Source organism: Leptonotus elevatus, chromosome 18, assembly GCF_054856555.1.
Source record: "Leptonotus elevatus isolate MCC_2025b chromosome 18, RoL_Lele_1.0, whole genome shotgun sequence".
NCBI lineage: Eukaryota > Metazoa > Chordata > Actinopteri > Syngnathiformes > Syngnathidae > Leptonotus > Leptonotus elevatus.
Window position 1 is genome coordinate 1,617,670 of NC_141256.1, and position 17,830 is coordinate 1,635,499.

Genomic DNA, 17,830 nt, shown 5'->3' on the forward strand with positions numbered 1-17,830 from the left:
ACTTTGAAGATCGAGCTCGATTGAGCTTACATTTCATCTTCTGAGGCATCATCAGACAAAGTTTGGTTATTTTATTGTCACTCCTTGTGATATTTCCTTGTTTAAATACGTCATATTACCACAGTGGGAAATTAGATTTACATCAATTGAAACATTTGGCTACTCATGCATTCTGAACAACTGACATGGTGAAAGAGTTTAACGCTATTGCTAAACTATTTAGTACTACATTATTCTCAGTATTTGCACATTTTCAACAATTGTCTTCAAGCACCATGTATTAAAAATCTCAGAATTCACTTTACAGGGTCTTTAAACTAACACAAAGAGTTTTGGTAAAAGTGTTGTGGTAAATATGGCAAAACCAAGACAGTAATAATTTTCATAAATACATATAATACATTTGAAATATACTAGCGCTGTCAAAGTCGCAACGCATTCAGTGCGTAGTGACGTAAAATGGCAGCTGGCTCTCTGCCGAGGAATGTGAAACGCCTATAAAGAAAGCAATGCAAGCCTCTGTAGCTTTCCTAAAGGGATGATAAAAACTCTTGAATGCGTCTGGTGAATGATGAGGCGAGGGGTGACTCTCCCAATCGCATATCGTTTCTTTAGGAACGCTACAGAGGCTTAGGCTTACCTTGCTTTCTTCATACGCGTTTCACATCGCTCGGCAGACAGCCAGCCGCCATTCTACCTCACTACGCACTGAATGCATTGCAATGTAAATAACAATGGCGGCGTACGTCCAATTAAGTTTCTACAAAATGTATTAAACTGGAAATGATTTTTGAAAAATGAATCTCATAGTTATGTTAGTAACAACCAAATAAATTATATAGAGCAAACTTGTCATTACAGTCGGGGTTCCTTTTAAAGGTAGCACAGGTTGTTCTTGAGCAATAAACATAACTACATGCATTAAAGTAAAGAATTTAATAAATGTTTGCATATGACATTCAGAATGTTCCTGTCAAAACATTGGGGTCATTTTTTTCATTTTAAACTATGCAAATAATTAACTGTTTCGAAAAAGAGGAGGATGATAGTGTGCAGTAGTGCAGTGCGTCAAAAAATGTTGAAGACATCCTCATAATATTAAATGTAGAAAGAATGAACACGTAATTCGTGAGGTGCTCTTCAAATTTGGCGGGCAAATATTTTTGGCGAGAGAGGGAGGTCGCGAAATGCTGTGACTATCGCGAGACCTACAGCGAGACCGGGAAACCCCAACATGGCGGCGCCCTGCTGCTAAGATAGAACTAGCTCTATTATGCTAAACTAATCCGAATTTAACCACCATATATCTTGTCTTTTCTCTTCTCTCTTTCATCCAGCAGATTTGGAATACCACCCAGCGTGGAGGACCTTGAACGTTTCATCGACGGATATTTTTACAGCTGCGCGATGGAGGATCCTTCCGTCGAGAAACCTTCGAAGAAGAGGAAAAATGACTCAGCCACGGACGACCTAACCACTACGGACGTTTCGGTCAGTATGCTGGAGTCCATAAATAAAAAAACTAGATGTCCTCTGCCACATCCGTGAGGACGTTAAAGAATTAAAATCAGAAACCCAGTTGCTGCCAGCAGGATCGAGCAGACTACATCAAACGACACCTTTTTTATTTTTTTTTGTTTTTATTTATTTATTAATTTTTAAAGAGCTAAGTATTGTTCATTTGGTAATGTCATCATCATTGCTTTTTTTTTTTTTTGTATGTGGGTGAGAATGTGTATGTGTATTCGTTAGTTCACCAAAAACCTATTAAAAAAAATCCCATACCGTTCACCTAAACCGAACACCGCCGTCAGGAGACCCGAGGAAGGACCAAAGAAAACAAAGGAAAGTGAAATCCAGCACCGACCAGGACGGGCGGGGAGAGGCGAGGAGGGAGAGGCAGCAAGGGGGAGGAAGGGGGAAGGGAGAGGGAACCACGGGGTACCCCGGCAGCCCACAGGCCCCGAACCGCGTCGCCGGGCCCAGAGCGACGGACCGCGCCGGAACGGCGCCGCCCCGAACACCAGGGAGAGCCCCGCAACGCAGCACCCCCCAAGAGACCCAGGGAACGGCCAAGACGCAGCCGCCACCCAGCAGCCAACATAGGGGCAGACCCGCCCACAGTGGCCCTGGGGTGTTGCGCTTGCTCTGTCCTGGCGGGGGTCGGCGGCTCCCCTCTTTGGTGGAGATTTTCATGCATGCCGGATCCGCTGCGCCAGCATCTGTCGGGGCTCGGACGCGGTCTGGTTATTCCTCTGGTCGTTGAATCGGTGGAGGCTGGCGTGGATCTCACTCTGCTTCGTCTGTCCTTCCTTCCTTTCCTCGGTCTCTCCTTTGGTCTCTTGGGGTCTCCCTGATTTGTTGGAGTTTGGATGTTTCTGGGGTTGGTGGGGGACTCTGGTTGGTGGTCCGGTGGGTGGTGTCTGGTCGGTGGTGGATTTCACTTTCCTTTCTTTTCTTTGGTCCTTCCTCGGGTCTCCTGGTGGCCTCGCGACTCTGGCTGGATTCTGGGGTGTTCGGTTTAGGTGAACGATATGTGATTTTTTAATAGGTTTTAGGTGAACTAATGCATACACACTCACACGCACGCACACACGCACATGCACATACACACCCATATACAAAATAAAAATATATTAAAAATAAAAAAATACAAAATAAATAAAAAGAGAGCAATGATGATGAAATGTCAAATCGGTAAAATTACCGAATGAACTGAGCTCTCCAGGGAAAAAAAAGAAAAAAAATGTTGAAGATGTCCTCATAATATTAAATGTAGAAAGAATGAACACATAATTCGTGAGGTGCTCTTCAAATTTGGCGGGCAAATTTTTTTTGATAACAAGCCATTTTAATTAAGTGATTAATCATGATCTGGGATGACACCCAACTCTAGCTCTCTACTAACCCTAACGCCACTCTCCCTCCTTCCTCCCTTATTGACTGTTTTTCCGAACTCAAACAATGTTTCTCATCAAATCTTCTTCAACTTAACAGTAACAAAACTGAAATCCTATTGATAAGTACTAAGTCCACTTTAGCCAAAACTGACAGTTTTTCCATTGCACTTGACGATTTCTCTGTTTCCCCCTCCCCTCAGGTTAAAAGTCTGAGTGTCATCCTTGACAGCACACTTTCTTTTCAGTCACACATAAACAACATCACCCGATCTACATACTTCCATTTACGCAAAATAAATCGTCTCCGCCCATCCCTCACACCCCACACTGCTGCTGTCCTTGTTCATAGCCTCGTCATTTCTCGCCTGGATTATTGTAACTCTCTTCTGCTTGGTCTCCCTATCAAATCACTTAAAAAATTACAACTTCTCCAGAACACTGCTGCTCGCATTATTACAAGGACCCTTTCCATGCACCACATTACTCCAGTCCTGCAAAAACTTAATTGGCTTCCTGCCCGTTTCCGCATTCAATACAAAATACTGATCTGCACTTTTAAGGCCATAAATAACCTTGCTCCTCGTTATCTCTAGGACCTTCTTCACATTGCCACACCTTCATGCTCTCTCAGATCTTCATCTGGCCTCCACCTCTCAATCCCTTTTGACCGCCTGTCCACCGTCGGGGACAGAGCTTTCAGCCGCTCTGCTCCCCGTCTTTGGAATGCACTACCACCTGACATCCGTAATATAGATTCATTTTTAAAACCAGACTTAAAACATACCTTTTTCGGACAGCTTTTTCACTTTGACATTGTTATAGTTCTCGCTAATTTTAATTATGTGTTATGTTTTGTTGTTTTATTGTAGTGTTTTTTTTTTATTGTGCTGTAAGGCGACCTTGAGTGTCTTGAAAGGAGCCTATAAATTAAATGAATTATTATTATTATTATTATTATTATTACTAACCAAAATTCTAAGATGTGATTAATAAAAAAAAATATTAGTTTGACATCTCTAAAATATACACATGTGGGGTGACTGCTACGCTAATATTGTGTCACAGTCCTCTTGCAGAATTTGTTGATGTGGCACATTTTTAAAGGTGGGTGGAATGGGGGTTTGCTCATGGCAGCCTTACTGCCCACAGCTGTTGCATGATCAATACCCAGTCTCTAATGTGTCAACTTTTGTCATGCCAGTGAAGAAATAGCCACTCTATTTCAGCTACACTGTTTTTATATAGGAATGGCTTACACAAGCAAAACAAAAAAAAAATTGCCTTCAGTCCTACAGTTTTTACTTACTTTTGTCCTTATTATGCAGCAGGGATTTGGAGTTTCATGTCCCCACATAACATTTTCATTTCTACTCAATCCTCCCTGACACATTCTTAATCTCAAAGCACCGGAGACCCTGCTTACTATTTTACTAAGGCCTGTCCTTTGGTAGCTTTACAAGCCTGAAAAAGATCTGCAAATCAAGCAGTGTAAATATATTTTCAATTATGGATCTATCCTTCCCACCACAGGAAAGAAATCACAGTGAGTCTTGCTCATCCTGGTTTACTATATAGCATGGAAGGGTAAATAAAATGTATGTTCAGAAACCATCCAAAACAATTCCAAGACCACAACTGTGGATGACAATTTGTATCTATAAATTAAAAAATATATATATAAATGTATGGTCTCATCAAGTGTACTGGAGACCTGAAATAATGGGGGGTGGAGAATTTTTTTCCCCCTGGGTCTATATATCTTTTCTGTATTACAGGGCCTTTGGTCATATGTATTATTTTCTTTCATCAGATGGACTTTTGTTCTGACATGGAACCCTAATCTTCAAAGATGAAAAAATTGAGACTGAAAGCTCTAAAAAAATATATAAGAAAAAAGAAACGTGCATTGACTTAAACTACTTTAGTTTCCTTGGCCAGATCTTGACTTATATAGAGTATTATTCAAAATGAACATTAACATCAATAAATTACAATCCATAAAACAATAACTAAAGTTTTGTGGCAAGCTGTAGAAACCTCTAATGAAGCTTCTGGATGGACCATGATGGACATGGGTCACATTTATTTAGGATCAGATGCTCATATCATGGGAAATACGTCGAATCTACTTTTCAATTGCTGGTAAATGAATACAGTAGTTGGTCTTCTGGAGTGCACCTATCAAATGTTAAATTATACTATCAAGTAAATATTTTGTAAGCTGTCTATTTCATAAAATGTGTATATGAGCAAGTCATTCTATATTTTGACAAAAGATAACATATCAGTGTGGCTAATTTCCCTGCCAACACACCCATTTGGGTTGGATATGGGCTGGTGAATGGCCCCCATCTCGGCTGCCCAGCTGGGTCTAAGTTAATTTTAGCCAGGGATTTCATGGTGGTCCCATATGGGCAAGCCCAGATGGGCTCAAGGTGGGCCTCATATGGGCCCTAGCTAAAACCCACATGGACATGAGATGGGCTAATGGGCCCCATCTGGGCTGCCCAGCTGGGTCCCAGTTATTTTGTCGGTTGGTGCCAAATGGGCTCAAGGTAGGCCTTATATGGGCACCAGCTAAAACATGGGAAACCCAGCTTTCTCCCATCTGGGGCCCACTCTCGCTGGCTGATTATAGCGTTCCTGATTGTCCCAATAAGAGCTCCTCATGCCACAAAGTTATTTTATTACAAGCTTTAATAACAAGGAGTCCAGTTATCCAATCAATTGCCTTTTTATAATTATTGAACGACACAAAACAACAAATGGTCAGTGTTCCCTCACTGTCAAACTGAATTATTCCTTTATCACCTCAAATGAGCCTGGAGCCTGAAGTCCTTGTTGAGGTGGCAAAATGTTGCCAAGCGGAATGCTGTGCAGCACTTTCTTCTAGGTGTGAATATTCTTGTGCTATCAAACCTGTATGAAATGGCCCATTAATGGTAAAAAATATTACATATTAATTTGAAATGTAGATTTTTTGTGTGTGTGTGTGTGTGCATTGCCCCCCCCCCCCCCCAAAACAAATCTTATTTAATTGTAAATAAATATAGGCCAGGGAGTAAGCTACATCGCTCATGCTGTTATTGTGCAAAATCAAAAAAATATATATTTTGGAGTGGAGCCGAGCCAGAGCCCACTTATTGACCATGCTTAGTTTAGCCCATCTACTACTCATCTACTGCCCAAGTGAGGCCCAACAACGAAGCCCACTCTAAGCCCATGCCCATTCAAAGCCCAACGATCCCCATATGGGCCCCAACTGTATATGTTTGCTGGGTAACTTGCTGTTTACACACAAAGCTTCTCCGCCCGTGACTTGGTAGCTAAACTGGAGACAATCCACCAATCTCAAAGAATAGACAGAGTCTGGTCTACACAGATGAACTATCACGTCAAAGCCAAAAGTCTGTAACATACAGTACATATATCCATAACTAATTGACAAGTGCAATTCCGTGGCTTGGTGATGAAGTACTGCCTCCCCAAATAATTAGATGGTATCTTTATGGGCACTCGCTCCTGCACAACCACCTAATTCTGCCCCTGGCTATCATGGTACCAAAAGCTATACTTGCTATTGACCCAGTGATAGATGACATGGGTTGAGCAATGGCTCCTTTACCAGAGACAGAACCAGCCCTCAAAACAGGCAAATTTTAGTGAGGCCGAGTGTTCTTTTTAAGCATGGTATTCTGACACAATAATCTTATTAAGACACAGTATTAAGGCACACTAGTTTGGACTTTATTCAATTCAATTCTTACATAAACTAGAAAGGCACAGTTTCATAAATTTCCCTCGTCATTGCAACTGCTGCAACTTTATAATGACCACACCTTTAGAACTGGGAATGTGCAAACAAGATACTTGTGCCAAAGAATGAATACATGTAAATTGATACAAAATATAAGTTGTGCATTAAAAAAAGGGAAAAAAGTGTTCAAATAGACGGCAAGAGATTCAGCTCTGTTTTCTGGTGGTGGAGATACTGTATTTAGCACAAGCAGTATCTGGGCTGACATTTAAAATGATACTCATCATAACACTAATCAATATCATTAAATACAGATGCCACAATTACAACTTGGAGTATTTGTTTAATACACAGCAGTTCAATGAAATTCAGTTGTTTGCATAATATTTCACGATAGTAGGCTCTTACAGAGACTAACACCCACACACGAGATTCTGACTTGGCCTACTTTAGAGTTTTCAAGGGGGGAAGTGTGTCTCATATGCCTGTCTCTGGTTGCACATGAAGATAGAAGAAAAAAATCAAGGTGATAAAACGAAAGAACTGCCCATTTACCATTCTTCTACCAGCCCCATGTAGGTTTGGATGATGAGGTCATCGACCTGATTCACCGTGCACACTCACACCTGGATGGTCGTGGAGGAACTGTGAGAATCGTTTTCTTTGACTTCTCCAATTCCTTTCAAGACCATCCAACCTTTTCTGTTGGGTGAGATGCTGCTTTGTATGGATGTCTCATTATCCAGCATCTCTTGAATCATGGATTGTTTATCAAACAGGCACAGTTCGTGGGCGTGGGCAGCACCCTGTTGGATGTCGAGGTCAGCAATGTTGGTGCACTACAAGGGACTGTGGATTGAATTATCTATTTTAGCAGGGTTCTCATAACTATCAGTACAAAAGAGGCACATAGGTAAGAGGGCAAATTTTTAGGGGCTGTTAACCTTAATCACAGATATGTGCACATTTCTCATGCACAGTTGCTGACAGCATTTGAAAAAAGAACACAGAAACCTTTAAAAAAAAATCAGAAGGCACATAAAAGCAAATGGTGTCGACCCTTCAGATGAAATCCCTTGGTATACTGTAGGTAAAGATGCCATCAAGCACTGTCACTTAAATTTTAGCCTGGCTGTGATAAATAAATGATGCCTGGACTCCCGCTGCTGTTTGTAATTTAAGTCTTTCAGTCGGGAAATGGCAAATTGCTCTTGTCATCATCGGGCTATTACAATAAACAAAAATATAAATTTATAATCATAATTACATGAAGAGAGGCAACAGAGTTGCTATGGAGGACATCTGTGCATTTCAGGGGTCTATTTCACAAATCAGGTTTAGTGAGAACCCTGGGTCAAGAAACCCTGAAATGTGGGAAACTCAGGGAGGTAACTGAAACCAGAGGTAACTCTAGCCTGTATAAAAATAGGTCATTTAAGCACTTGGTCAGTTACCGTAGTAACAGTGTCCATGAACCTAACCTGGTCGGTAGCAGGTTTTTCACATTGAACCTCGAGGTTTTCTCTGCCCCCGCCTCCTTTCAACCACACACGACCATTAATTTCCTCATTCATTCGGTCCGCTTTTTGCGTAAATACGCCTATAGTCTAGAGCGTAAAGTCCACCTTGTCACGAACATGTCCTTTTGACAATGACCCTATAGGTGCCACTTTATTGCGCATGGGAATTAAATTTTTGTCGCGAAATTGTTATCAGACCGCATATATATATGCTGGCATTTCCGGACAGTTACCCTTTTGAACGGTACCGTTTCACATCACAGTCTATCATCTACATACACAACTTAATCCGTCCTAACATTTGCAATTAACACAGTCATGCGCTCACATCATGGCATATATTGTGTGTTGAACTCTGCGTTTTTCTTATAACTGTTTCAATAATGTTTTTATTTTTCATCTTAAGTCAAGTGCGCTTCAGTGGCGACAGTCCAATAGTGTTGTCATTCTGGACCTGGTTGTTCAAAACTCGGTTATATCTTTAACCACTGGTTAAGTAGATTTAACCGACCGTTAACTTTAACGGCACTGTTATCTTGTTGTTCAAAACTCTGTTAACTTTAACCGGCTGTTAAGTTTCTGTTAAAGTTAACACACCTAAGGACCGCCGCTAACTTTTTAACAGTGTGGTTAACTCTGAGTTCGTAGCTTAATGCTGCCTTCATGATGCCTGTTGAGCGGGGGGGGAGTCTATCGAGGGCTTGACTTTGACATTGGCGATTATTCTGATGAAGAGTTACGCACATGCTACCACTTAGCAGTAATACAATGCCAAGTCTCAAGCTGAGTCAAAAGAGAATGAATAAAAATTTGTTTTTTAAGATGAGTGCTAAAAATGGACAGAAGGGGGCTTGCCCAACATTTAGTGGGAGGTGATTCCAAAGAGGGGTTACCTGTGTTGTTTCTTGTTTGCTTTCACGTCAATAATCAAACAGACAACAACACTGTGAATAGCGGCAAATATTTTCTGTTAAATTAATTTGAATTTAAATTAAATATTATAATAATGACTTTTTTTAAATTAATTTAAATTTAAAACAGTAATTACATATATTAGTAATACTTATACATAGATGAAAAATACACACATATTAGACATATGTAAATACAAAAACAAAACAAATAATTCAAAACTATTCTATCAAAATATAGGGGAAAAAATACAAACATGGTAGACAAAAAAACATTAGACAAAAATGTGAGAAACAAAATCAGACAAAACATGCAATATTATATGCTACAAAAATATTGGCAGAAATACAAAAATATTACTCAAAATATTCACTGAAAATGCACACAGTAAAAAAAATTATGATAAATAAAAAATGATAATTATACAAATAAATAATTTCACAAAAACTCATAAATTGCTTCAACCATTGATTGAATAACATTTTCTTCGTCAGAATGGTGGGATATATCGGTGCTAACCAGTGACGTAAACGGTGCCGTTAACAAACAGCGTGATTAACCATGTTTTGAACAATGCATATTTAACGGCCGTTTAGTTAACGGCGGGTTAAGAATGTAACCGGCAGTTAGGGGTTTGACAGTGGTTAACAGTGGTTAGAATTGATGTACAATGCACATTAAATTATTTATTTTTTTTTTAAAGATGAAAATGTACAGGCTTGCGAGGGTGCGCGCACGTAGCGAGTGTTGCTTTTTCGGCAGGCTTCCTTCAGTGTTGCAAAATGTTGCAAAGACACTTGCTAGACACTCTCAAACTATCTTTATATTCTCAAACCATTTTTCTTGTCACACTCAAATTTTGAACATGTTCAAAATTTCTCTGCGACAAGAAAAATGGTAAACAAGCCCGGACACCCTACCGAGGAAACTAATTTCAGCCGCTTGTATCTTGGATCCTGTTCATCACGTGACAACCCACAGCTCGTGACCATAGGTAAGGGTAGGAACGTAAACAGACCGGTAGATCGAGAGCTTCGAGTCAGAAATCGTGATACGAATTTAGTCTTATCAAATATCTTCTCTAATCATCTCAAGAGAGCCGCTCTCATTAGTGAACAATTAATTAGCCAAAAATTCCCACCCTCTCACATGCATTGTAGAAAGACTTCCAAGAAGAGTTCAAGGTGGTATAGCTGTTATTTTAGGAGACTAAATATGTATATTCAGTCACTGTTCAGTTCTCATCCTTTATGTAATGTATGCTGAACAGCACCAGGGCGGACTTACTTGTGCAGGCCATAGAATTAGCGTCAGAGAAAGCTCGATAGTAGCCGTCATCACAGTCACAGCGCCGGGAACCCTCACGGTCAATAAAGCTGTGCATTGGGCAACGAGAGCATTGTAGGTCCTGGGAGGACATTTTGTAGAAACCACGACCACATGCTGTTGATAAGGTCAAAAGAGAGAAAACAAGAAAAGTCAGGACACCTACATCTGAACTCCAACTTGTGCTTAATTATACAAACCAGAGAGTCTTTTCAACAAAATGAGAGCAGATATAAAAGCAGCCATATAGCAAAATCTGATGTGCCGCACCATCATACAGTATTTCAAAAATTCAAGATTCAGTAACCACTTATGAGCCAAAATTGAACATTAAAAAATTAATCGTTTACTTCCTGTACATTTTAGCATATGACGCAATTGACTTTTTTACATGTCTGGGGGTGCTACACGTGCCTGCCAATTTTTGTAGCTCTTTGTAAAATGCATTCATGCAAATTCATTAGCGGGTGCTACAGAGCTATTTTGTTTTCATCGTTTATGACAACTATAAACTATTAGTGATGCACCGGATATTATAATTATTGAACGACAAAAACGAACAAGCAAAATTTTCGAGAGCCCCTCAAACACTTCCACTTTTTCACTGGCATCCTAGTGGCCATGCTAAATACTTTAGTTAATGTTAGCACTATTGCTATCAACAGTTTTAAACACTAAAAAGCTTAACGCTATCTCCGGGTGGTGACAAACCTGTACAGGACGCTGTGTGTGGCTTTGCAGTCCATTCCCGAAGCCGATTAGCTGGTGCGAAGAAATGTATTTATTTATTTTTAAACTGTGGTCAATATATGAATGTGCCGATTTTAAGTGCGCTGCACGCATCTCTGCCCGCCCGTGCGAACTACATTGACTATAAAGTGCAATCTCGCAAGGCCAGAAAATGCTCAACCCTCTTTGGTGTTCAATGTACTATTAGCCAACATGTCTGCGGTGTGGGCACATTTAAAAAAATTTTTTTTTTTATTTTTTTTTTAAGAGCTCAGTATTGTTCATTCGGAAATGTCATCATCATTGCTCTTTTTTTTCTTTCTTTTTTTTTTAAATATACATATATACACATATACATATATATATATACATATATATACCCATATATATATATATATATATATATATACATACACATACACATATATACATTTTTTTTTTGTGTGTGTGGGTGAGTATGTGTATGTGCGTGCGTGCGTGCGTGCGTGCGTGTGTGTATTTGTTAGCTCACCAGAAAACCTATTAGAAAAAAATCTCATACCGTTCACCTAAATCGAACACCAGGAGACCCGAGGGGACCGAAGAAAACCAAGGAAGGTGAAATCCAGCACCGACCAGACACCCCCCACCAGAACTCCTCCCCAGCCCAAGAAACATCCAGACCCCAACAAATCCAAAAAACATAAAATCAGGGAGGCCTCAAGAGACCAACGGAGAGACCGAGAAAAGGAAGGAAGGACAGACGAAGCCGCGTGAGATCCGCAGACACCAGCCTCCACCGATTCAATAACCTGAGGAGGAAACAGATTGTGTCTGAGTTTCGGTAGATGCTGGTGTGGTGGATCTGGCATGCATGAAAATCTCCACCAAAGAGGGGAGCCGTCGACCCCCGCCGGAACAGAGCAAGCGCAACACCTCAGGGCCCCCCAGGCCGCGGCAGCGCCAAAGGACGACCCCCGGGCCCCACCAGGGCCACCGGCCGGAGAGCAAACCCAGGAGCAGGAGCGCCCCCCGCCCCAACACGGCCCGCGCCCCCGGCCCAACGCAGCAGGACGGGGCACTGCAGGCCCACCAGGCACCCCACCGGCCCCCAACCCCGCCCCCCCCCACGACCCCCCGCCCCCCATCCACCCCCGCCACCCACCCCAACCCAGCCCCAGCCGCCCCCACGGCCCCAATCCCCCAGACACCCCCCCCCCGACCCCACCCCGACCAACCGGCAGCCCCCCAACCCCCGACCCCCAGCCCCCGGGGACCACCCGCACCCAGGCACCGGCGCCGAAGAGGGGCCGGACAGCGGAGCGGAGAGGGCAGCCGCGCCCACCCCCCGCCGTGTGGAAGGACGGAACACCGGGGGCAGAAGGGGGAGATGGGGGCACCGGAGGGCGGCCGACACCCCCGAACCCCAGGCCCAGCGGGGGAAGGCCCCGGTCGTCACCCCAGCGTTCTTTGTGAAAATTAACCCCTGTTACTGAGTCCGCCAGCTCGCGGACTGGCGAACTCTACCCCTAAACCGTGCACATTTAAATTTATATTGTGCTTTGTTAAAATGCCAGTGCTAAATAAATATTTTATAAAAATATTATAATTTTAATTACTTATAATAAATGCAATGATAGTAAAAATAGATAGATAGATGTTAGGGAATGCACTGCATTCTTAGTGGTTTTGGCCCCAAAAATATTTCCCAACCACCAAACGAGAATAGAAGCAACGAAAGCAGAAGAAGCAGTACGCATGGCAACAAATGTGCAACATATTGCTAGTTTAGCACGTGGCATCCGTAGGCCCCAAGAAGTAGTTACAGCACCAAAAGGTGCAATGACCGACAAGGATCTTTTTCCTGTAATATGACACAGGATTCTAGTTAAGGTAAGCCATTTTAAACTAACAAAAAAGCTTTTTTTTGTTGGGCACAGTTGACCTAAAACCAACAATAATTAGTTGTACTTACAAATTACTTATTACAAAAAGTTATTCAGTTAGCAAAGCAGTTACTGCTTTGTAAAAGTAATTAGTTACTTACAAAGTAACTATGATATTTTTCTGTTGTCTGTGTCACTGACATTAACCAGCAAATCACATTGCCGCACGCACGCTTTTGGTCCATATACTTTCCATAACTGGGAAGTCATTGTTTCCCATGCGGCCACGCCATGCAGAGTCATGGTTCCATAAAAGAGAAAAAAAAAGTTTGTGCCAACGACAACATATGCCTGTTAAGACTCTGTACTATGGTTAGGAGATTACTAGATAGGGGAAGAAAAGTAACAGCTGGTTTGCATTTCCGGGTTAACAGCCAATCAGAGCGATTGTCACCAACATCAATTTGCATCCATCCATCCATCCATCCATTTTCTTTACCGCTTAGTCCTCACAAGAGTCGCGGGGGGCGCTGGAGCCTATCCCAGTTGGCTTCGGGCAGTAGGCGGGGTACACCCTGAACTGGTTGCCAGCCAATCGCAGGGCACACATAGACGAACAACCATCCGCACTCACAATCACACCTAGGGACAACTTTGAGTGTTCAATTAACCTGACATGCATGTCTTTGGAATGTGGGAGGAAACCGGAGTACCCGGAGAAAACCCACGCAAGCACGGGGAGAACATGCAAACTCCACCCAGGAAGGCCGAAGCCCGGACTCGATCTCACGTCCTCTGCACTGGGAGGCGGACGTGCTAACCAGTCACCCACCGTGCCGCCTCAATTTGCATAAAAAGCAAAATAACACATAATACTTAACCATTTTAATCACTGCTTTTTACTTAAAGTTTGTTTACCATGAATGTGTTGAGCAAGATTGTGTACATGTATGCATTTCACTTAATGAAACAATGACTGTGGACCGCACTACAATCAATGACCTGTGTCATGTGTGTAGCTGTGTTATTGACTTGTCATAGTGTGATGGCAACAAGGTTATTTTAGACATTTGAAAGTGTGTCACACAAAAGGGACGTCATCTAGCAGCAGCCAATAGAAAAGCCCCTTCAGATGACGTTGCTCCCATGGTGTTTTTTTAAATACGTGCACAAGTAATGCACTTTTTTTTTTTAAACCAAAATTAATACTGAAACTAACTAAAACGTAACTAAAACCAAGCATTTATGAAATAACTAAAACAGAACCACCTTGAAAACTAATAAAAACGAACAAAATTTAAAAACCAAAACTCTAAAATGAAAAATTCCAAAACTATAATAACCCTGGATGGCAATGATTTTTTTCCAGTTTCAACTTATTGGCAGTGTTTTAACGTGGAGGGGCAGGGTAGGGGCGGGGCTTTGAGCACCTTCCAGCTTTTCAGGAGAGGAGAGAGGAGAGCGCGCCCTCTGTTGGCTAAAGGCAATACCTGAATTGCTTGTGGCAGATAGTCAGAGACTCATAGATACAAGTTCACCAGGAACTCCTAAACCGCCTGTAAGTCACAAGGTTATATGTGGTTGTATATAATGTTACTTTCCACAAGGTTATATGAGGTTATATATGTTACTTGTGGCGTTAAAACCACCATGTTTGACATTACTTTATGCATCATGTCATGCAAATTTAGCTAACGTGCTAACTAGTTTACTACAGAAACATTAACACTGATGCCACAAGGTTATATGTAGAAAAAACACAGATTTACAGGCGCTTTCGGAGTTCCTGATTAACTTGTATCCATGAGTCTCTGACTATCTGCCACAGGGAATTCAGGTATTGCCTTTAGCCAACAGAGGGCATGCTCTCCTCTCTCCTCTCCTGAAAAGTTGGAAAGCGTCCTCGCGTTCAAAGCCCCGCCCCCGCCCTTCCATGTTAAAACACTGACAATAAGTTGAAACTAAAAAAAAGAGAAGTGAAACTGAAAACCGGAGAATTGAAACTGGAAACCTGTGACACTTGAAAAAAAGAGTGTAAAAATAATCTTGATTGGCATTGAAAAAAACATAATACAAAAAAATATGCTTAAAGAAATTTGTGTTTTGTAATGTCTGTATTTAATTTTTTAATCCAACCTTTTACAATGCCAATACTTGTTTTACAATGCCAACACTTGTTTCAATATCAATGCAGATTTTTCCACAATGACAATTTTTTTGTCAATACCAAATCTTATTGTCTGTGTTGTGGCTCCATAGAAAACCCACACAAGCACAGGGAGAAGGGGACTCAACAGTGGTTTAAACCCAGAACCTCTCGACTGCGAGGCATACATACTAACCACTATTTTTAAACTTTATAGTGACAAATTGACAATAAATGAAGATATCTTGAAACATCCAAACAAGGAAAATAACAATGTACTTAAGTACATACGGTATGTGTTTTTAATGTCATGTGGAGTATAGGTATGGTAAACTAGCCGTCCAGACCACTTAGTGGCCAGTTACCATCACAAAGTCACGTCAACGAGGTGGTGAGTTGCCAGTCACAGCAAAATAACCACCCTGGATTGTATCTTGGCAAAACAATACGTGACTGCTTAAGTATTATCCAACCACCGTCTATTCATCCATCCATCTATCCACCATCCATCTTCTGCCGCTTATCGAAGATCAGGTTGCGGGGGCAGCAGCTTTAGCAGGGAAGCCCAAACTTCCCTCTCCCCAGCCACATCAACTAGCTCCTCCAGCGGGATCCCAAGGTGTTCCCAGGCCAGCCGACAGACATAGTCTTTCCAGTGTGTCCTGGGTTGTCCCCGGGGCCTCCCACCGGTGGGACATGCCCGGAACACCTCTCCAGGGAGGCGTCCAGGAGGCATCCGAACCAGATGCCCGAGCCACCTCAACTGGCTCCTCTCAACGCGGAGGAGCAGCTGCTCTACTCCGAGTCCCTCCTGGATGACCAAGCTCCTCACCCTATCTCTAAGGGAGAGCCCGGACATCCTGCAGAGGAAACTCATTCCAGCCGCTTATATCTGGGATCTTGAACAGCTCGTGACCATAGGTGAGGGTAGTAACGTAGATTGACCGGTAAATCGAGAGCTTCGCCTTTCGACTCAGCTCTTCCTTCACCAGAACGGACCGCTACAGAGTCTGCATCACTGCAGACGCTGCACCGATTCGCTTGTCGATCTCCCGCTCCATCCTGCCCTCATTCGTGAACAAGACCCCAAAATACTTGAACTCCTCCACTTGGGGGAGGCACACCACCTTTTTCCGACTGAGGACAACGGTCTCGGATTTGGAGGTGCTGATCTTCACCCCAACCGCTTCACCCTCGACTGCGAACTGCTCCAGTGAGAGTTGGAGATCACAGCTTGATGATACACATGGCATGGGCATTAACACAACCACATATCATAATAGTTGTTGGCTTTTGAACTTGGTGTTGATAGCATTCTGGATTGTCCATTTCCACTTTGGCCCACAGAACGCTAATTGGTTTAATTAAAAATAAATGTGGAAATAAATGAACCCGTTATTGCCACTTTGTACCCTAAGAAGAGTATCGAGTGCAGGCATGCGTCGACAGATGGTAGATTACATGAAACCAAACAGCATAGTGAGATAAGAAAAACCATTCTCCTTTTTATTTGTATGTATTTTTCAACAGTATAGTATGATTAGGTTTTGTACGAGCACTATCGCTTGCACGTTAAACTTTCTTGAGAACCATATACTGAGGGCTAATTTACAGTATGTGATGCACGGAGCGAACTGTGTTTACGCTGTGCGAAAGAAAACACAACTGGTCATTCTTCTTAGCTCAAGCATAGTATATGAACCAAAGCAATATTTGTTCAAACATTTTCCTCGTAAAGGGATTTGTCTGTAAACAGGATTCTATGTAAACTATAAACTTCCACTTTATAGTTTCAATCTCCTCCAAAAGCTTTTTTTTTTTTACTGTAACTTAATGCATCTGGTTTTAACCAAGAACAAAAGATGAATGCAGTGTAAACTCAGGTTATGAATGACACCTTTTACAAACACCCAAAATGTCCATAGAAAATTACCTCTTTTTATGTACTATTTACAGTCCACTGAAACATTAAAGAATGAAAGTGTTTTCTCTAACTCACCAAGGAGCCAAATGGAATGAAGAAATTGTTTTTCTCACCCTGTTTAACCTCCACCTGCTTCTCTGAAGACAAACCGGTAGCAATATCACTGTGGTAAATCAGCCAATTGTTGTGTCTGCTGCCCAGCTTTTTCCATATAAAATATTGGTCTGCCTCTTGTGGAATACAAGAAAAACATACCAGGCGCAGAAGTTTCCAAGGACTCGTCATTTTTACTAATTATTTGCTAGTCATACATTTTTGACAATGGCAGTCATTTTGTTGGAAAAAAAACTTGTTTTAATTCCACAGAGAGGGAAAATGTTGTTTTGGACAATTGGCAAATAACCTGTTGGTCAATAATGTGCAACTTGAACCTTATCAAGTACTGCTTATATAGAACCAGAATACCCAACGATTTAACCCCTTCAGACCCGCATTTTTTCTGCTTTTTAATTGTTTTCAGATTTTTACTCTTTTCCAATTTAAAATGCAACATGGATTTATTTATTTTTTCATGTATTCATTTGTTACAATGGACGCCAGGATAATATGGCTGTAACGCGTTGTAAACTTACCAAGCTTATAAGTAACATTTATAACATGAACATCATGCAAAAAAATCAACTTGCATCTCTGATTGGTTAGCTAGGATCCAATCATGAACCAGAAGTGTTGACATCATCCAAATTACGCG

General features: G+C 41.7%; 1 protein-coding gene across 8 annotated transcripts in view; it reads right to left on the reverse strand.

Annotated features, from left to right (window-relative positions):
- Positions 1–17,830, reverse strand: part of epha7 (eph receptor A7) — a 110,884-nt gene that overhangs the window by 67,265 nt on the left and 25,789 nt on the right. For all 8 annotated transcript variants that reach the window (XR_015090682.1, XR_015090683.1, XR_015090684.1 and 5 more), the window contains exon 4: positions 10,377–10,532. Coding sequence is in view for 5 of the 8 variants with exons in the window: in XM_086060512.1 (XP_085916638.1) it covers positions 10,377–10,532 (156 nt within the window). In the remaining 3 variants the exon portion in view is untranslated. The remainder of the gene's footprint in view (positions 1–10,376; positions 10,533–17,830) is intronic.